Below are 19015 nucleotides of genomic sequence, written 5' to 3'. Positions count from 1 at the left end.
TCTTTCTCTGGCTCGGGTATTTTGGAACCACACCTGCACCACCCTCTTTTTCAGGCCCACCTCTCGTGCAATATGGTCCAACATTTTGCGTGTAGGGTTGGAGTCGAGTAGGTATTTATCATAAAGTATCTCCAATTGCTCTGGTGTTATTGTGGTGCGCAGTCTTTTATCTCTGTGTTGTTCTTCGCTGCTGTTTCCACCATCTTTATCATTTGTAGACTCATCCTTGTCATCCATTTTTCTTTTCATGCCCCCGGCCGATGCTAGGCTAGCGCTACTCTGTGAGGGGATTTGGGTTAGACCTCCAGAGAGCAGGTGACTGGCCATGAGCGGGTTGTTGGGGTCAAATATCATATAGGGCATGTCAATGGGTCTTTCCAGAAACTGAGAATGCAGGAATTGATTTTGGGCAGCCAGGAAATGCATGTGCTGGTGCTCTTGCCATAACTCCACTGTTGGGAAAGCGATTTTACATTGTTCACATTGATACTGCAGCATTTGGTGTGGCAGGCTGTTGGTGAGTGTGGAGAGAGCCATGGAGAGAGGACTGGAGGCTACAGAGGCTGCTTGGGGCTGAGAGTGCGGTCTTGACATGGGGGGCTGCGTGGCTTTTTGAGGGGGAGGCTGAGGGGTGCAGGCTTTGGATGGTCTTGGTTCGGGGAGGGACTTGATCACAGGTGAGGGGGCATTCTCAGTTTGTTTGGGTTCAATTTCAAGACCGATTGGCTCTGGCTTGGGTGAAATTTTGCCCACGCTTGTGTGAGGGGAGGCCAGAGTGGGAGAGCTGGAACCAGAGCTGGTGGCCGTCCCATGCTGTAGCCTGGATGACTCTGAATAGATTTTACTGGGCAGACTTAAATCATAAGAGTCATTATAATCGTCACAGTGAGAATCATCATTTGTATCTTCATCTTCGTCTTTGTAGCATTGCTTTTTCTGGTGAGTAATGAGATCAAATATTCTTGGGAACACGATGTTACATTTTTTACACTGGTACTGCATGTTGCTAGTTCTGATGTAGCGCTCATTTGTTAGCTCTTTCTTCTCACTGTCTTTTGCGTCGGCCTGGTTTTCGTAGCTCTTGCGGGCTTTTTGACGAGCGTTCTGGAACCAAACCACAATGACTCTGGTGGGGAGGTTTAGGACAGTAGACAGCTGCTCGATCTCATCATCTTTTGGATAGGCATTTGTGTCAAAGAAATCTTGGAGCACTCTCAGTTGGTAATCAGTGAATCTTGTTCTGGAGGATCTCTTGTTAATAGTTGGGTCTGTTCTATAATCAAGAGCACTAACTTGGGGTTCCATTCTAATATCTTCAAGTGTGGTGATAGGAGGAATATTGAAATTATAAGGCGAGTCTTTACTACGCTGCCTTTCTTTGAATAGCGTGTTACGGAACCAGTGCTTTATAACTTTTTGTGGCAGGCCAGATTTTTCAGACATCTCTTGGATTTGTTCCTCATTGGGGGAATTGTTAATATCAAAGTTGGCTCTGAGAATTTTCAGCTGGTCGTCAGTGATACGTGTGCGCGGCCTCTTAAACTGGGATTGGCGCAGAAAGTTGGGATCGAGAGCCAATTGTTGCTGGCAGAGCTGAGTCAAGTCTGTGGATAGAGAGTCCATACCAGGCAGTTGCAGAGCCAGTTGTGGGGGCAGGCCTGGGTGCTGAACTGACTGCATCATGAGAGGGGGGAAGAGAGGCAGGTCTAGCGGGACAGGCAGCTGCACTTGGGGAGGTGCGGGAGGGGCGGCTGGTGGGGGAGGGGGTGGAGGAGGCTGGGTTGGGGCTGTCTGGTGGGCAGGCTGATGTGTGCTCTGGTGTGGGGCAGCAGCAGGCGGAGGTGCCGGGGTTTGGGGCTTGGGCATGGATGTGGAGGGGGGCTGAGGGGTGGTCACTGGGGCAGGGGCTGGCGGTGGAGGAGGAGGCGGTGGAGGGGGCGGAGGAGTCTCGGGAGAAGCAGGGTTTATGGGGTAAAGCTTGTCGTAGGCCTCTCTGTACTGCTGGGCAAACTTTTCCAGTTCGCCGTAGGGGAAGAATTGGCTGTGAACGTGCTCCTGGTGGCTTTTCAGAATCAGCATGTTGGAAAAGAGCTTGCCACACATGCCACACTCCAGCTTGTCTGTGCTTATTTCTACTTGCTCCATTCCTTCTTTGTTTTTCTTTTGAATCTTCTGTCTGTTTTCATTATATTGGATCACTAGTTCAAATCCAAAGTTCTCCAGCAGCGCCTTGGCCGCGTTGCCCCTTGCTCCTGACACTATGCGTGGTGGAGGGATAAGTGGCTCTGAAAACTTGGACTTTTTTAGATCTTTATTTTCTTTGTTGTCATCTCCATTTTCTAATTTTGCTTTACTCTCTTGCTTTTCGAGCTGCTCTTCGGCCTCTCGGGACATTTGAACATCAGATACAGATATAGCACTGGACTCAGTTTTGGGTTTAAGGCTCTGCTGGTTTTTCTGGGACTGAGAGGCTTGCTGCTGCTGTTGCTGGGCTTGCTGTTGGGCTTGGGCCTGTTGAAGCTGGTGCTGCTGCTGCATTTGTTGTTTCAGATCCTCTAGAAATGACCCAGTGAGACCCGGCATCCCAAATGCAGCCGCTGAGTGCAGGGCTAGCTCCGGACTGAGGTTAAACTCTGCCCCTGGGATGTAGAATGGGAACAGGAACTGGGGCTGCTGGAATTGCAGTAGTGCCTCTGGAGTCATGGGGAAATGGGGGAAGAATGCTGGGTTGAGGAATTGCGGCTGGAAGAAGGCAGCCTGCTGTTGGAGCTCGTGCTGAAGTTGGAGTTGGAGCTGGGTGGAGGCCTGGGCAGACTGGTGGCTGCTGCTTTGAGCGGAGACATGATCAGAGGTCGTGGCCTGTTTTGTGTTGCTGCTGTTCCCTTCTTTGGATTCCACAGCATTCTCTTTGTTAGCTGAAGGTGTGCCACTCCTAGCGGTTTCTGAGCTATTATTGTTCCCCTGTGTACTGGGCGCTGGGCTCTTTGCAGGAGCCGTACCACTAGAGCCACTGTTGCTGCTGTTTCCTTCACTTTTGGCAGTTCTGGCTTTGGTCTGGTGAAGAACTGACCTCATGTGGATTTCAAGCGTTGAACTTTGGCTATAAGCAACATTGCAGATATTGCATTTGTATGGTTTGTTATCAATGCTGCTGCTGGTCTCTTGGGGGACAGGGCTTGAAGCTTCTTGAAGTACTTTCTTTAGTTTATGCAAATGGGACACTGAATTATAGTGAACCAGCAGAATGTTCTTTTGGGTAAAGGACTCTTTGCATACAGTGCATTTGTAAGGCCGGGATGGATCTAAAAACTTCTCCATAGTGAAGTTGGGCCCTTTTCTGAATGGCAGAGTTCGTTTTGGTTCTGCTCCCATGTCGTCCAGCAGTGAGCCACTGTCACTGCCAGTGGGACTGGGCTTTTCTTCTTGGTCTAGTTCATCATCTTTGTCTAAGTCGTGTTCAAAGGCTTGGGCCTCCTCTAAAGCTCTGACCTCACTCTCAGTGATGTCTCCATTTATTGGCAAGTTTCCAACTAGCTGCTGCACCTCAGCTTCAGTTAGTTCAGGATGCCCGTTCTCTAAATGCTTCCGAAGGGCCAGGAATGTCCTAAAGCTGCGCTGGCACAGGCTGCACATAGTGGCTGCTCGGATAGCGTGGTATTGGGAATGTATCTGAAGCTTCTGCATGGTCTTGAAGGCCAGACTGCAGTGGTTACATCGATACTTGTAGACATGTCGATCAGACACTGACAGCTGCTGTTGCTGCTGCTGGAGCCTCTGGAGCTCAGTTAGATGATCTTGTAAGACGTCTGAGGACTTCTCGTGTCCAACATTACTGCCTTTGCTCCAGTCTGGGGCCTCAGAGGCTTCCTTTGGAGGCTTAAGTTCTTCACATTGCACTTCCATTTCATTTTTGTCCTGTGCAGATGGTTCTTCCTTCAAAATGTTTCCTAAAAGGAAAACAAAAAAACAATAAACTGTTACTTAATGAACACTAGACAATATTAATAATTAAATCAAAAATAAAAATATTTATATACCTTGAGCCTTTCCAGTCCCTTCAGAAACAGAGGTAGAGGTCTCCATTACAGATGAGTTTTTGTCTTGTCCAGTTTGGTGATGAATTGCATTATTTGGTGTTGCTTTGTCAGGTCCCAGAACCTAAGCAAATATAATATTATAATTAATGCCTTTATTATTTATTATTATTTGTTATTGTGAACAGTAAAAATATTAAATTACACATACCGTCATTATAAGCTTCTCCACACAGTCAGGTGCCACACTGTGGAGGTGGGTCAGATGGAGCTGCAGGTGGATCTTGTTGCTCAGGACGTCCTGGCACAGCGGACATCGGATCACAGGCTGCATGGAATGCTGGGACATCACATGGAGCTGCATCAGGTTGGCATCTTTACTGCTGTAGTTACAATAAGGGCACTGCTGGACCTGCAAAAGAACGAGGACAAAATTAGCTGGGAGAAAAATGCTGCTGTAACCAAATTAACTTTGCACTAGATTCTTCTCTGGCATTTTCATATTACCTTCATCACGTTTTCCACTAACCCTATGCCCACCTTTACACAGAAGCCGTGGTCCAACCATGTTTCCTATAATTCACTTAAGTCTCTGATCTCATGCAATTTTATTAGCAGAAAACACGATTGGGCAGAATTTCTAATCAGGATATTACAGATGACAAAGGTGTGTACTCACTCAAGCTACGCCTTGCCCTCATTACAGGGAGTACTCAGAACATAGCTGCCTCCCCACCACCTGTCTTAATAGAATCCATTTCTGAAATGACTAAGTCCTCCCTCTTTGCAGAGCCCTGCACCAGACGAGCTAATACTTCATAATCTAATTTAAAAACACATATAATTTAAAGAGATGCAAAAGGGGGACAAAGCAGAGGAGAGGGCCTAAGGCTAGTACAGGTATCCACTTAAAGCACAAAGACGGCCCTGCTGGGTTTGATGCTAAAAAGCTCTGTCAGGGAAGGAAGAGGGAGAGAATTTTAACCCTTTGAAAGAAAGCAGCATGGTGCCAGCGGAAGCTAACTGCACATGCACTTAGACTTTTCTTTATTGCCATTGCTAATAACGCCAGTGAAAATAATCTCATTAGCACTTATGAAGACAAAACCTGCCATTTCATCAATGTCTTTCATTTGCACACGGCTTTCATTTCAAAGTATTCTTAACTGTCTGCATGTGTCCTCTGTAAGACGCTGAATCTATTAGTTTTTGTTCTCAATGACTTTACCTGTTCATTGGCAGAGGTCTTCCCCTCAGCTGACTTGGGCCTTTTTGGTGGGCTTTCATTCTGTCGATCTGGCAGGAGGGAATGTTTACCCATGCTGTTAGGTCCTGAAATGTCTTTGGATATGGCATTGGTTCCTGGAAGACAAAAAGAAGTGGGAGACAAGAAACAAAATTAGTATTAATCTAAAAACATATTTTTAGAAAAGAAAAATATTTTCACAATATGTCATGCAAATTGAGAAAGGTATTAAGCAGGTATATTTCCACATGTTGGTCAATGAAGGATTTTTGACTTGACCATCATATTTGTATGTTTGTGTTATGATGGTTTTAAAACTGATTTGACACCCTGACAATGTGTGTATGGATACATGGGAACGTGGTCTGCATTATTTATATTCATATACAATGATGTATTTGTGCCTGAGGACATGTGAAATGGAGAAAACTCAGGCAGGCTCATTATCACAGCACGACATACATTAAATGTTATGGTAATATGATACACTTCATTAGTTCATATACATTTCCCCAGCTACTGCCACAACTTCTCGCTCGCTACAAGATGCAAAATTTTCTGGGCTCAGTCACGGCTGGCGCGGCTCGCCTCGCGTGCTACATTTGTGTGTGTGCGTGTAAGCGTGCATGACATTAACAGTGCAGCGTTCAGCCCCTGGTTGTATTTAGTAAATGCTGCAGCTGCTGATAAATCTTTCATTAGGCTCATCCTACGATACCGGCCATGCAGACCCCACTATACTCTGCCACTGCAATTTAGCCACTCAACACAGCACAAAGACACAGCAACTATCCTCCCTCCTACCCTACCTCTCCCTAAGCCATCTCCCCCTCGCTCGCCCACCAGCCCGCCCTCCCTCGTCTGGTCACTCAAGGCAATATGTGAGCCTCACTCTTGCGAATCAACGCTTCACGCTAGATGCACAAATGGAAAAAAAGGGAAATCAAAGCACTGATACATAGAGAGGGGGCTGAGAAAAAACATTTTGTATTTCATATTATTCTGTGGGTCGTGTTTGTATTGGGCGCATATCAATTCCTCCGGCCCGTTCATGCATTTTAATTCTGTTGCATTAAGTAGGCGTTCCACTTATTTTATTTGTAATCCCCTATATCTGGAGCCTGAAATATTGGCCTGTCAAGGAAAGTGACAAGAGAGACGGAGGGAGCAAAGAAAGGGAGAAAGAGAGAAAGAGAGAGAGAGAGAGAGAGAGAAAGAGAGCGAGAAGAGGGAAAAACACAAGGGCACAATGTGAATTTCCAAGAACATCCGAGAATTGCTGTGCGGCTCAGAATAGCGAGGTAATCTGGTCTCCGTGTGCGTGTGATGGCCCCTGCAGGCTTGTATGTGTGTGCGTGTGTGTGTAATATGGGCTTCCCGACAGGCCTCTGACACTCCATTGGTCCGACCGCTGCAGCCTGGAAGCACCCGTCATATCACCTGACCTTTTCAAAGGCTTCACCACGCCTACCGTATTTATTATGACCATTTCTAATTTCAACTTTCAATTTTTCCCCCCGTCTTCCAGTCAATTTGCAACTAAATTACATCCCTGCAAAAGGAGATGAGGCGATTGTCGGACAAGAGGCTGCAAACACATTTACAATGCGGCGGCGAAGGAAGCCCACACATCAACATTGATTACTGTCATACTGAATGTAAATATATGTTTGTTCAGTGCATGTGAGCTTGTGCACGTTTGACACAGTTTTCCTTGTGTGTAGGATAGTATCTTCAGTTTTCATCAGCAGCCTATAATATTTAGGAAAACCATTAGCTTAAACACTGCAAGAGCTGAACTGTACTTGTGTAAATGACACCTCTGCTGTATTATACATTTGTAGATGAACTATTGTTTTGAAAATAGCGGTGTGCCCTCAACAGTGCACACACAAAGGTTGAAAATGTATCATCAGCCCTCAGAGTTGCCCTCAATACCAAATGGAGAGCTAAAATAATTAGAGGAATAATAGGGGACATCTAGACAAGAGACATTTTTCCTTTGTCTCCAAGTCTGCACCCGCACTTAATGATGGTGTCCTTTCCTCCTCCTCCCTACAACCTTTCCTCCATCCCTTCATCCCTTCATCCCTTCATCTGTGTGTAGGCTCCACCAGCTGCAGCCCAGTGAAGCGAAGGGCCAGAATAAACCTGACACCCGCACCCCCCTTCCACCAATGACAAATGTGTGCATGCAGCAGGACCCTACTTGATTAGATAAATCAAAAAGTGATTTATGACACTCAACCTCTTTTGCATTGCGTGGGGAGCGAGAGGCGCACTCACCACCCATCTTTATTTGGGACTGTCAATGGCGTTTAGGGAGCGGTGTATACACAGCCTTACATACTCGCAAGTACACGCTTAAATGGAGAGGAGTGCAGCGCATTGGAGGGGCGCAGTGAAAGGCAGAAAGGGCAATCAGACGAGAAAGACAGGAGTGCACAGGCTGAAAACACCTTAGGATATCGCTGTCCCAAATTGTTTCTAAAAACATGGACAAGCATTGCTGCTAACGTTTTTGTACTGTGCCCTTTGAATGCTATTTGTGAGATGAGATTGTATCACAACAAGAATATCATTAAATTCTTCAAATCAGAATGAATCCTCTGGAGCAAATAACAAAACCATCTGTGATATTTTATTTATGCTTTGCTTTGTAATCTCTAAAACAATGCATTCTTGGCATTTAATTGTAAGAAAAAAGCGAGTTAGAAGAGTGGAAGAGCGGGCTGGGTGGCGGCAGCTTGGATTTAGTATTCAATTTAGCTGTCCTGAGCCCTGGCAGACTGGCTAAGGTTACAGAGCAGTAAATCTAGCAGCAGAGCTGGCCCAAACAGACCAGGGAGGGCCAGCCCCATGATTTACTGGCCTACTGCTCGGAGGTTACGCATTAGGGCGACCCCTGGTCACCTGATAACATTACAGCAACATACTGTAGACCCCAAACTCCCAGTGAAGCCCTCAGCCAGCACACACGCAGCCGCAGGCAAGGTCGAGCGAGCCAGAGGAGAGCAGGGGAGAGAGAAAGAGGCTACTAAACAGCAGCTGTCGTTCAGTTGTGTTTTTTAATGACTAGCCTCCTTTCTTCTCCCTGTTCCGAGTGCGTTCTAATGAGAGATAAATATGAGCAAGGCCATGTCACATTTGACAAATCATGTGAAATGTTCAACAAGCTGTCAGGAAACATGCACACACAAAAGCATGGCTGCAGGGTTGTAATTAAATATGCTAATAACTTTAATCAGTTTTAATCTCGTCTTGTTGAGGCATAGAACAAGCAGAGCCCTCATGTCAAGATGGGTAAATCTGCAAAATACATGCAAATAAAAATGAGGAATTTATTCAAAACATGAAGCAGCTAATATGGAATATTTAACATCTGATTTGGCTTGCATGAGATTCAGTTTTTGTTTCTCCACTCATCTTAACAATTTAAACTTGCACACGAAATTAATAAATAGCATTTGACTGCAGAAACAATGAGCAATTTCTTTGCTAATTTGAAGCAGGTAGAGATGTGTCATTTCCTTGGGCAGCCTGACGTACTCATTTCCATGTTCAGGCCTTTGTTTAGTTGGTTATTTATAAGAAATGGACCCCAGAGCCATGTTGGTGACATCCACTCACAGCACAAAGCTATCTGGAAGTAATCCACATCAGGGACATTTGCATGGAAAATATAACATGGATTATAATTAATCTAAAGTGACATGGGATTAAAAAAGACAATGTAAATGAAGCAAGGGAAAAAGCTTGGAGAGTCCTTCCTGGCCCCTCCCACCCCTGTGTTTCTCTTCCTTCACTATCTACTCTATCTAGGGCTCTTTGTTAAAGGGATCCTGGGCTAGGAGATGAAGTGCGCAAACACACTGCTCACTTGGTCACACTGTAATCCCTTCCCTGGAGATCTCCATATGGACACACACTCACTCACTATCAGACACACAGAGCTGCACACTTCAAGCTAGCTGGAGATTTGGGGAAGGAGATGCTAAATCTTACCACTTTAAGCTGGAAAAAGAGAAGAGGGAAACACAAGGGTCTTTCTATGTTATTAACCCGACCACAGCACACTGACACAGCAGGCAGGCTTTGTGCATTGTCAGGAATTTCAACACTTTCTCTCCAATACACATATGTTACACGCACATGGCACACAACTGGCCCTGAGCTGGTCTCATATCAGATGAGCCATAGATCCTTTTACAACAGTTTGAATGTTATAAACAAGTCAGAGTTAAGTCAACTTATCTCTCTGAACATATCAAGAAATATCTAGATGTATCTGTAGTTTAGACCTCTACAAACATGTTCTGAAATTCATGGAATTCTTGTATTGGTTTATCAGTCCATACTTCAGTCTGGGGTTGTTAACAATATACACACTGAACAGAATACTACTTTTAAAACATATATTGCAAATCTAATCGAAAAAGCAATACTTGTCAGAAAAATGGCAATTTGATTTTCCTCCAAATAACCCTAATAACAAAAATAATAATACAAGTAATTTTTTTGGGCATAAAATTCCATATGCTTCACAGTATAAAAATGCAATAGCTTAACAATAGAATGGTGTCTCTTGAAGTAAGAAGATCGAGTACATGCTTTACAATTTCCATATGACTATAATGGGATACCGATCCGTAGGCATCAAAAGACATCCGTAGACCATACACGAACAGACCAAACTATCCCCAGCCTCCATTACCACGTTTTATACAAGCTGACATCTGACGGCTACACTTTGAAATTCACACATACTCGGGCTTTGGCTCAAACGTAGAACGGAGAGCTGGACATTGTTTTGCATGTGTGCAGTGGTGTTAAATGACGATGGCAGTAATATGCGGCGCGGAAATGCATGGATGGTGGTTCCCCGCCATGTCTGTCAGACGGGCCTGTCAGGGAGATAGAGCTGAAAGATAGATGACTAGCTAAACTAATAGGCCCCAGCCACACTCAGCTCTCCTTCTGCCTCATTGAGCTTCACATTATAGAGCTAGGTACGGCCGTGCGAGGAACAGGAGGAGGTCGGGAGAGAGAGAGAGAGAGAGAGAGCGATTGGTGGTTAGGATAGATAGCGGTTGGGAGTTAGGGAAGGTGCGTGTTCGTGTGCGTCTTCGGGGGGAGGAGACACATTAGGAAAAGGCAGGAAAGAATGAGAGAGAGAACCCCATGCAATGACAGAGAAAAAAGAGCGCTCCATGCAATATTCATCTGGAGTCATGGATTTCCATCTCATACATAAAAAGACCATATGAATTCTTATTTGGGTAAATCAAATCTAACAAAGCCAGGGCTATCCCGACCACAGCCTTGAGCGGAGGCATTATGTGTAGCTCTTCCTCGCACCGCAATAATCAAAAAATACAGCGCGCCGCCTTGTACAGATAGTTACCCCCCCTGCTAACAACATTCTTACAAACAAATCCCTTTCTGCTCTTTATGCTCAGAGCTTGGTGGAAGAGTCACAGATTGGACAACAATTAAAGAATAGAATGAAAAAAATGAAAGGAGAGTGTAAGGGAAAAAACTAATTTAAGTGTTGCAGGGATGCTGTGCAATATTAGAAAAACATATACACAGCCCCCCATCTAATCCTACGCTTATGAAAAATTAATATGTCATCGGAGAGGGCACAAGAACTAGAAAAGATTAATGCAAGGCGCTTATAAATTACAAGCACGCAAACTGATTTGATTAAAAAATAATCTGGGCCTGGACATAGCCTGGTAATATCCACAACACTCAACTTATCCTCTCCCTCTTCCTCTGTCCCTCTATTCCCCTGCCTCTGTCTGGTCTCCTCGCACTTTTCTCTTTCTGTCAGATGGTAACGATTAAAGCGGGTCACATGGAGGCTAGTGCGCGCCGTTCACATGTTACACACACATGGTTTTGGAGTCTTATCGGAGCCGAGCGAAAGATGAAGGATAATTATGAGAAGAAGGGATGCGTACAGTTCAGAGGTGATGCATACACATACATACAGTGAGTGTGTGTGCAGTTTTGTGGTTGGTTTGTGTGTTTAACTTACGGTCACTTTTCCTGCCTTCAGTCAAGTCTCGATCAGTCAGTCCCGGTCTGGAGGAGGAGCGAGGGGATCTCTCACTGTCCTCAGCCGTTTCATCTGGGAAAAGAAATACACTAGCTTACCCATAAGGCAAAAGCACAAACCAGCAACCAGACAAGTTAGAGATGATATTTGTTATTCAATACATAGTACACACAAAGTAGCAGGATTGTGCCAATACAATAAGTAATAGAGAAGCAATATCTATGGCTTGTAATTTTCAACTATACACTGTCTCTACCAATAGCTACAGGCAATAAATACAGCTATATCTCCCAGGATCCTTAACCTTTCCTTAACCCAAGTATAGGTTGCAATGACAATGTTGAACACATAATAGATTTTGCTAATTTAATACATTTTGTCGCCAGCTAAAAACATATCTATAGCAATCCAACCCAAACGTGCAACTCTGTACTATTAGCAGATTAGCCTGCACATCTTGGAGAGTTCAGCCCCTTGTTTGATAATTCTGTGTATCTCAGTGTTCTGCCAGTGGATTATAGTGTGTGTGTGTGAGCGTTGGTTCGTATATGTGTAACTGTGTGTGTGTGTGTGTCGCCAGCACAAGCTAACACTAATCCTAGCCGAGCCCCAGCGCTCCCTTTCATCCAGCCATCATTTGTCTCCGGCTGGGCTGATGTCACTTTGTAATGAATTTTGAGCAGTCTGAGAGAGGCCAGATAACCAGGCTCACTCACACACACACTCACACACACTCACACACACCACACACACACACACACACACACACACACACACACACACACGTGTATACACAGGACCCTCCACCAGTCACAGCAAAACACAATATAGAAAAAAGAAACACTTCAAAATTACACCCAGGCGCTATCATATTCGCACAAATGCATGTACACAGCAAAAGCGTTCAAAATTTCATGTCTGCTAAATAGAGGGGGAAGCGGCTGAGGAAGGGGAGGGTCTTTCACCACAAGACCCTCACTCGACTACAGAAAGAAACTGGAGTGTAAAAAAAGCTGTGCTCATCAATCCTGCACCCGCTTAATAGCCATATTTTACAATGCACACACACACATGCACACAGTCATATTCATAGAAATTGGGCAAAGGGTGCATTGAGGTCAGTTCACATTAACATACAATCACTTGGGCCATTGTGGGACGAGCATGAGGGGCCTGTGGAGACCCCCCCCTCCGTAACCTGATATGATTAACCCTTTCACATTCGGCGGACACACAGACGAGTGGCGCCGCACCCTTTAAGACCAACACATTAAATGGACATTATATACAGCATGAAATTTTCATGGCAGATGCCGGAGTGTGATTGAGGAGGGAAATTGCGTTCCTCTCCTATATATCTGTGCTTATTCATGAGTATTTTTGCACTTGAGTCCCGTACATTTTTGTGTCAAGGTGTGTGCGTGCGTGTGTCCTTGTGCGCGTGTGTTTGTATGAAAAAGACAGAGAGACTGGGACTGCACTCTGCTCCTGATGTTTTATTAATATGTCGGTGACAACAGGGATGAAATATCTCCTGTCAGCCACTGGAGCCTGGGCTTGCAGAAATTGCAATTTTCACTGCTGCTGCGGCGGCGTCCATCTTTGTATTTTAATTCGCTCCACCTTCGTATGGAGGGACATAGTATTGGGACGTACCACTGCAGAGGTGTGCAGATACAACATCAGACCCGAAAACACTGAGAAACTGTTGGAGTTGGAGGTCCTCCACTACTACTCACTTGCCCTCTGTACGGATTTAGTAAAATGACAATGTAATGACAAACAATATGGCAGAGATAAAAACAATACACACTCTGCTCTCATTACTAACTAAATTATGGTTCTATATTTTCTTGATAATATTAATTTTATTATTATTTTTTTTTTACAATGCAATATAAACAATAGCTGTTATCCTACATAGATGGCATTTACAGCTAATCCTAATTTGGGGGCTGTTGTCCCAAGTTGGTCTTTCTACTTACAATGCATTGAAATTTGCAGTTTAGTTTACAATTCCAAATCTAATAGGCTACACACAATTTATTCCATGTTGTTAAATAAGTAAAACTGGTTGCACACACCAGCCATAACACTGCATATATCTCCCCTTATTAAAAACCTCTAGGGGGCACTGTACCAGTAGCTTGATAGGTCACTAGAGAGAATAAAAGACAAAGAGCAGGGAGAAGGGGACAGAGGGGGTAGAGTTAGGAGTACGTCTGAATAGAGTGCTGGTGAGGGAGCAGCCCCTGATCATCTGGGCCTCATCAGGGTTTGTTCATTGCCTTCCTCACAGAGCTTTATAGATGTGTGGCGTGTGTGCATACAGGGGAATGCGTTTCCACACTCAGGACATTCCCAGACGAGCTCTCTCAATACATCAGCGCTGTGTCTGCCCTCTGCCTGACCCTGACAGTAACACACCACATGAAGCCTCACCGCTGCGTGTGTGTGTGTGTGTGGGACTGTGTGGTGCTGTGTGAGACCGGCAGCGTGCACGGAGAGCTAGAGTGCACGTGAACCATTGATCAAGCAGGAGAGACAGTGACGGCTTGTGTTTGCATGGCTGTGCGCGGCATTTTGGGGAGAAAAGAAGAGTGGAGGTGGAGGTGGAGGGGGACTTTTTAACCATCAACTTAATGGCTACCAGAGGACACGAAGCCAACTTTCTCAGTCACCTTCCCGGCCTGTCTGTGTGGTTTGTAGCACGCGCACGCACACTCAGAAATACACACACAGTCAAACGGAAATACACACAGGGAAATACACACACACATATACACATAGGAGGAGTGGTGTGTGCGATTCTGGCAGCGTGGTGGGACTTTCTTTGATGTGGGTCGGTCAGAACATTAAAGTCGGTCGGTGAGCTGATGCTAACCACAGGCACTGGCTCTGATTACCCGGCAACCAACACCAAGCCTATATTTAAACATTACAGGGCACAGAATAATTAAGTGATTCGTGATCAGGAACATAAGCTAAATTTTATATTTTTAGAATGTGAAGTTGGGCACTGGGAAAGATATCGTTTACAGATGAATAAATAAACCACACAACAACGTGAGTGTGTGAAATTTCCTTCTACAGCCAAAGCATACGTTTAGCAAGCTTATGGTTTACATTATTTATCATCATCATATTATTTACCTAAAAGGTTACAGTAATCTCATATTTAAAGATATAATATTTGTTTACTAAATGAAGCATGCCTTTTTACATGAACAATTTATATAATTTAAATATTCCAAGTTAGTAGGTAAATGTTATTGGTCTGTTTAGACGCAAAAGCTTGAGCTAAAATCCAGACAGTAAATAAAATAAGATGAAATATAGAAAGAGATATTGGACCTGAAAAATGGGAGATATGGGACATATGGGAGATGGGGGCATTGGAGGATGTACTGAAAGTGTTTGTGTGTGTGTGTGTGTGCCCTGTAGCTGTATAATGACCAGCTCTGAGACCACTGCCCCCCCACACCACTCCCCCTGAGGGCCCATAACCGCCATGCGGGGTCATTATGTGCCCTGTGGAGAACTCAGTCGCTCTGCACACAATTCAGAACCCACGTCACACTGAGGAAACTGTGCGCTGCGGCTCCAAAATGGCTGAATTCATTAGCCGGACCGAGCTGCCTCTAATTTGCTTCCTTAGGGCTAGGATGGTGCTCATTAAGGGGGTAAAGGAATAAGATTTCTTTTTTACATGATTGTTTATTTTAAATCTATGAAAGTGGAGCATGGACTAAAATGGTAATTGCTGCCAAAGAAAATATCTTAAGAAATATATGAGGAATGTAACATCTGCGTGTAAAAATATTACTGGGTATTTGCAAAGACTCTGCCATAATATTATGAGCTCAAGTGTTGAGTCAAGACATTTACTAGGGAAATAAATTTAGTTTAATGTGTACTATCTGATAATAAATTTAATGAAAATAAATACATAAATATGTAAAATAGGGACAATTTAGTTTTTTTCATAATACATTTTAAGCATGAAGTCATCTAACTGGAAAAGCATCTAAATTCATGTTTTGGGTACATTAAAACATTAAGTACATAAATAAAAACACATTATTATAACTGTTATAATTTCCATAGCCCAGCCACAAGAGGTCCTAAACCAGAGTACTCCTTGTGTCCATTCAAAACAAATAAACATACAATAAAAAGCATTTGAACAAACTATGCCAATCTTGCCTTTAGATTTAAATGAACTGCAAACAATCCGTGTTTAGTTGTAATGCAGCGCTTACATTTTGCATAGCCTTCATGAGAGCCGTGTCTGCTCTGTTTAGCTGAGATGGTGAGGCTGATTCCTCTGTACACCTCCGGTCATGTCCCTTGTGAGTGTGCGTGTGCGTTTGAACGGCTCTACACTGGAGCACTACAGGGGCTGGTGATGTCACATTCCTGCGCCGCGCGTGGCTCCAGTTTGGCCTCTGAGTTCTGAAGGCAAAAGCTTTGAAACATTACACCAGCCCACAGCCCCACACAAAAAGCTGGTGGGTGCACATACACAGTCAAGGGCCAGCGGTAATACTGCCAGAGTAATAACCTTACAAACTCACTGATCTGCCTCTCCCCTGTTCTCTCACCCTCCAATCTCTATTTACCCTGCACACACCCCCTCTCCGCTCGCTCGCCCCGTACCTTTCCCCCCCAAATTTCAGCGCGTTTAACAAGCATTTAGATCTTAACCAGATGTTGTTAATGTAGCATGTCTAAAATACTAAACATCAACCCAGCGGAGAGGGCTTTAGCTCCTGCACCGGGCCTGGGAATAACTGACACACACCTCCACATGGACACATACATGCAGTGCACTCCCCCGCACAGCCACGGCCCACATGCTAACGTATAAACACGCACACGCTAGCACAAGCAAACACACGCCTTTCCATCCACACGCTTCAAATCCGCCCACACCGCTCATTTTATTGCCCAAAAACACATGAGAACTTATTACCCCAGCAAAAATATCTATTGTTTCAGGTTGGCTCCAAAAGGCAGACAATGGGATTGTCACATTTAATACGCTCCTGGTGTGAATGTCAATAAGTTGAACTGACAGAAAAGAGCTGGAAAAATGACTTTTGTGTAAAAATGCTTGTATCAGCAGCTCCAAATTTGCTTTGTTGTTGTCAATTATGACTTCCTGAGACACTTCATTGTATTTTCTTTAGCTCAAATTGCCCGCACCGCTGTCTTGCAGTCAACTAACAAAACACCTATTACTCTTTTTTCCCTTTTTTTAAGAAGTCATATGAATAAACATAGCCAAGATTAAAGGCTGGCGTGCCTGCCGTGCTGTGCAGACAGAAAGTGTTGTTCTGTGTTAAGAGAGGTTTCATTTTCTGAGCAGAGAACACTGGGGGGTACAATGTTAATGATTCTTTAATAGCAAATACAAAAGGTTTTCACAGGACACAAATATAGCTTCAAAAGGTTCAGCAGTGGAAAGAAAAAGTGCTGCAGCACCTGGCTCTACACAATAGGCTGCTGCTCCTACTGTACACCTCCACACGTGCTCAGCTCACACACACACACACACACGTACACACACACGTACACACACACACACCTGCATCTTACACAACGGCCATATTGCATTTCGCCGCTTTGAATCACCTCAGGCTGAGTGGTGAATAGGAGAGGCGGCGCGGCCAGCTTACACAGGGATTTAGGAATAATTTGAAAAGAAAATTCCTCTTCTGTGTTTCATCTTCTCCCTTTTATTTTCTCTCTTTCTTTGTCTTTTATGATTCCCGAGTCCAATATTTATTTTAGCCCCTGATTATAAACATCTGGCCAAGAGGGCAGTCAATCTGGGAACAGTGGAAATCTCACATGGGCTTGCCAACATGACCCCGCCAGGTCTGGAGCAGAGGAGACGAGGACAAAGGAGAGAGGACACGAGAAACGCAGAAAAGGATGGAGACAGAGGAGAGAGAGAAGCAACTAGGAGCGCAGGGTTAATGGCCTTCCCATCTCTGTGATAAGAATTCATTCTGTTCTATTACCAGCACTTATCTACAGAGGCTGCTGTCTTTCCCCTCTCCTGCTCAAAAACACACATACACACACTTAGGCATAGACACTCGCCACGCGCACAGCAAGGCTCCAAGATCAATAGATGAAGCTAATGAAGAAAGCAGCTGTTTCTCGGCATACCTGCTCAACTCTATCAGGCCGACCACATCTCCCTGTCTCATCTACCCACCTATCCCACCTATCCATCCATCTGTCCATCTATTTTGATATCTTTCCACACAGCTATCCATCTCCCAATCTGGCCCCGGTGCTCCCATTTACTGCTCTATCTATCTGCCTACCCACCACTACACTATACTACACTGGTAAACAAAGATCTAACCAGCGATAGATATCATTTCCAATTGACCAGACTGACTCGCCTCTCCGTGCCTTTTCTTGTCATGCATTCGGAGCTTATTTATTTTCCAGGAGCTAATACGCCGAGCCTGAAAAAGGGGAGAATCTAATAAAATGGCCGCCATGGTTTAAGAGAATGGTGGAGGGTGAGTGTCTATCTATGCTTAAAATAGGCATGTGACGGGCAGTGGCCAAATGGATAATGCTTAAACAGATCTCTATCCGTTTGGGCTACAGGCCTGTTTATAACCGCGGAGAAAAACATCTGCTTTGAGAAAGACGAGAAAATGGGATGTCAACATTTAAGACGATATCGGGACCACAGATACAAATATATAGGCATGTACTGTAGGTTTTATATTTACTAATAATATGTTTTATTTATAGAGCACTTCTAAACACTCAAAGACACCTTCTTTTAGTAAGGTTTTGAGACATTTCATATCATATTGCAAAAATATGCATTATACATGTATGATGCCATGCCAAGAATATTATCAGTGTCGCAATCACTATTTCTATTCATGCAGTTCTTTTGTACTTTCCAATGGCCACAGTTCTTATTGATGTGGGCTTTGCTTGACTTACAGCAGCCTGTAGCTTCCATTAGCACATAACCATACTGACAATAAGGCTTACTACAATGATGTGATACTACCAAACAAAAATGCAGGCTTATTACGTGCTACATACGGCTAGCTCAAAAGTACTGTATGTCATGAGAAGAATAAAGAGAAATATTTTGGAGTCCAAATATTTATACGAATCATCTCAAACCTGGGGACACTGCCCTGGAGATGGTATTTGCAGACGGTTACAAATAAGGAGTGTTGGCTTTCCACCGACTTTCTCCCAAACATGCAAAAAATGTCCATTTCATTACTGGCTAAACAATGTCATATGGGCCCCCACTGGCCCTAATAGAAGCAGACAAAGACAGAGCAGCACACATATGCTTCGAATAAATCAGATTACTGAGGGGGGAGCAGGAGAGAGAGAGAGAGTGAGAGAAAGAGGAAAAGAAAGAAAGACACCGCGAGACACTTAGAGAATTGACCATATTCCCTGTTCCCCGGTTCACTTTCTTTAGCGCTCCCCGCCCCCGCCTCGCTGGATCTGTTTTAGATTTGAGCCAGCACGAGGGCCATATCTCTACCTTATCTGTGCTAGCCGTCAGAAAACAGAAAGCCCCATGTTTCCATGCATTAGACTCCCAGCCTCTGACACGCCACTTGAAAATCTCACAGTCCCTCAAAATGGCTGAGCAGGAAA

At 44.4% G+C, this 19015-nt stretch overlaps 1 protein-coding gene across 1 annotated transcript in view; it reads right to left on the bottom strand.

Annotated features, from left to right (window-relative positions):
• Positions 1–19015, bottom strand: part of zfhx4 (zinc finger homeobox 4) — a 70664-nt gene that overhangs the window by 6018 nt on the left and 45631 nt on the right. Inside the window, 5 exon segments of the mRNA XM_055150798.1 lie at positions 1–3947; positions 4038–4158; positions 4246–4446; positions 5263–5396; positions 11324–11416. Of these exon segments, the coding sequence (XP_055006773.1) occupies positions 1–3947; positions 4038–4158; positions 4246–4446; positions 5263–5396; positions 11324–11416 (4496 nt within the window).

Source organism: Boleophthalmus pectinirostris, unplaced genomic scaffold (genome assembly GCF_026225935.1).
Source record: "Boleophthalmus pectinirostris isolate CB_2022bp ecotype Guang Dong unplaced genomic scaffold, ASM2622593v1 HiC_scaffold_15, whole genome shotgun sequence".
NCBI lineage: Eukaryota > Metazoa > Chordata > Actinopteri > Gobiiformes > Gobiidae > Boleophthalmus > Boleophthalmus pectinirostris.
Note: the sequence above shows the minus strand (reverse complement) of the source record. Positions and strands in the feature narration are given on the sequence as shown.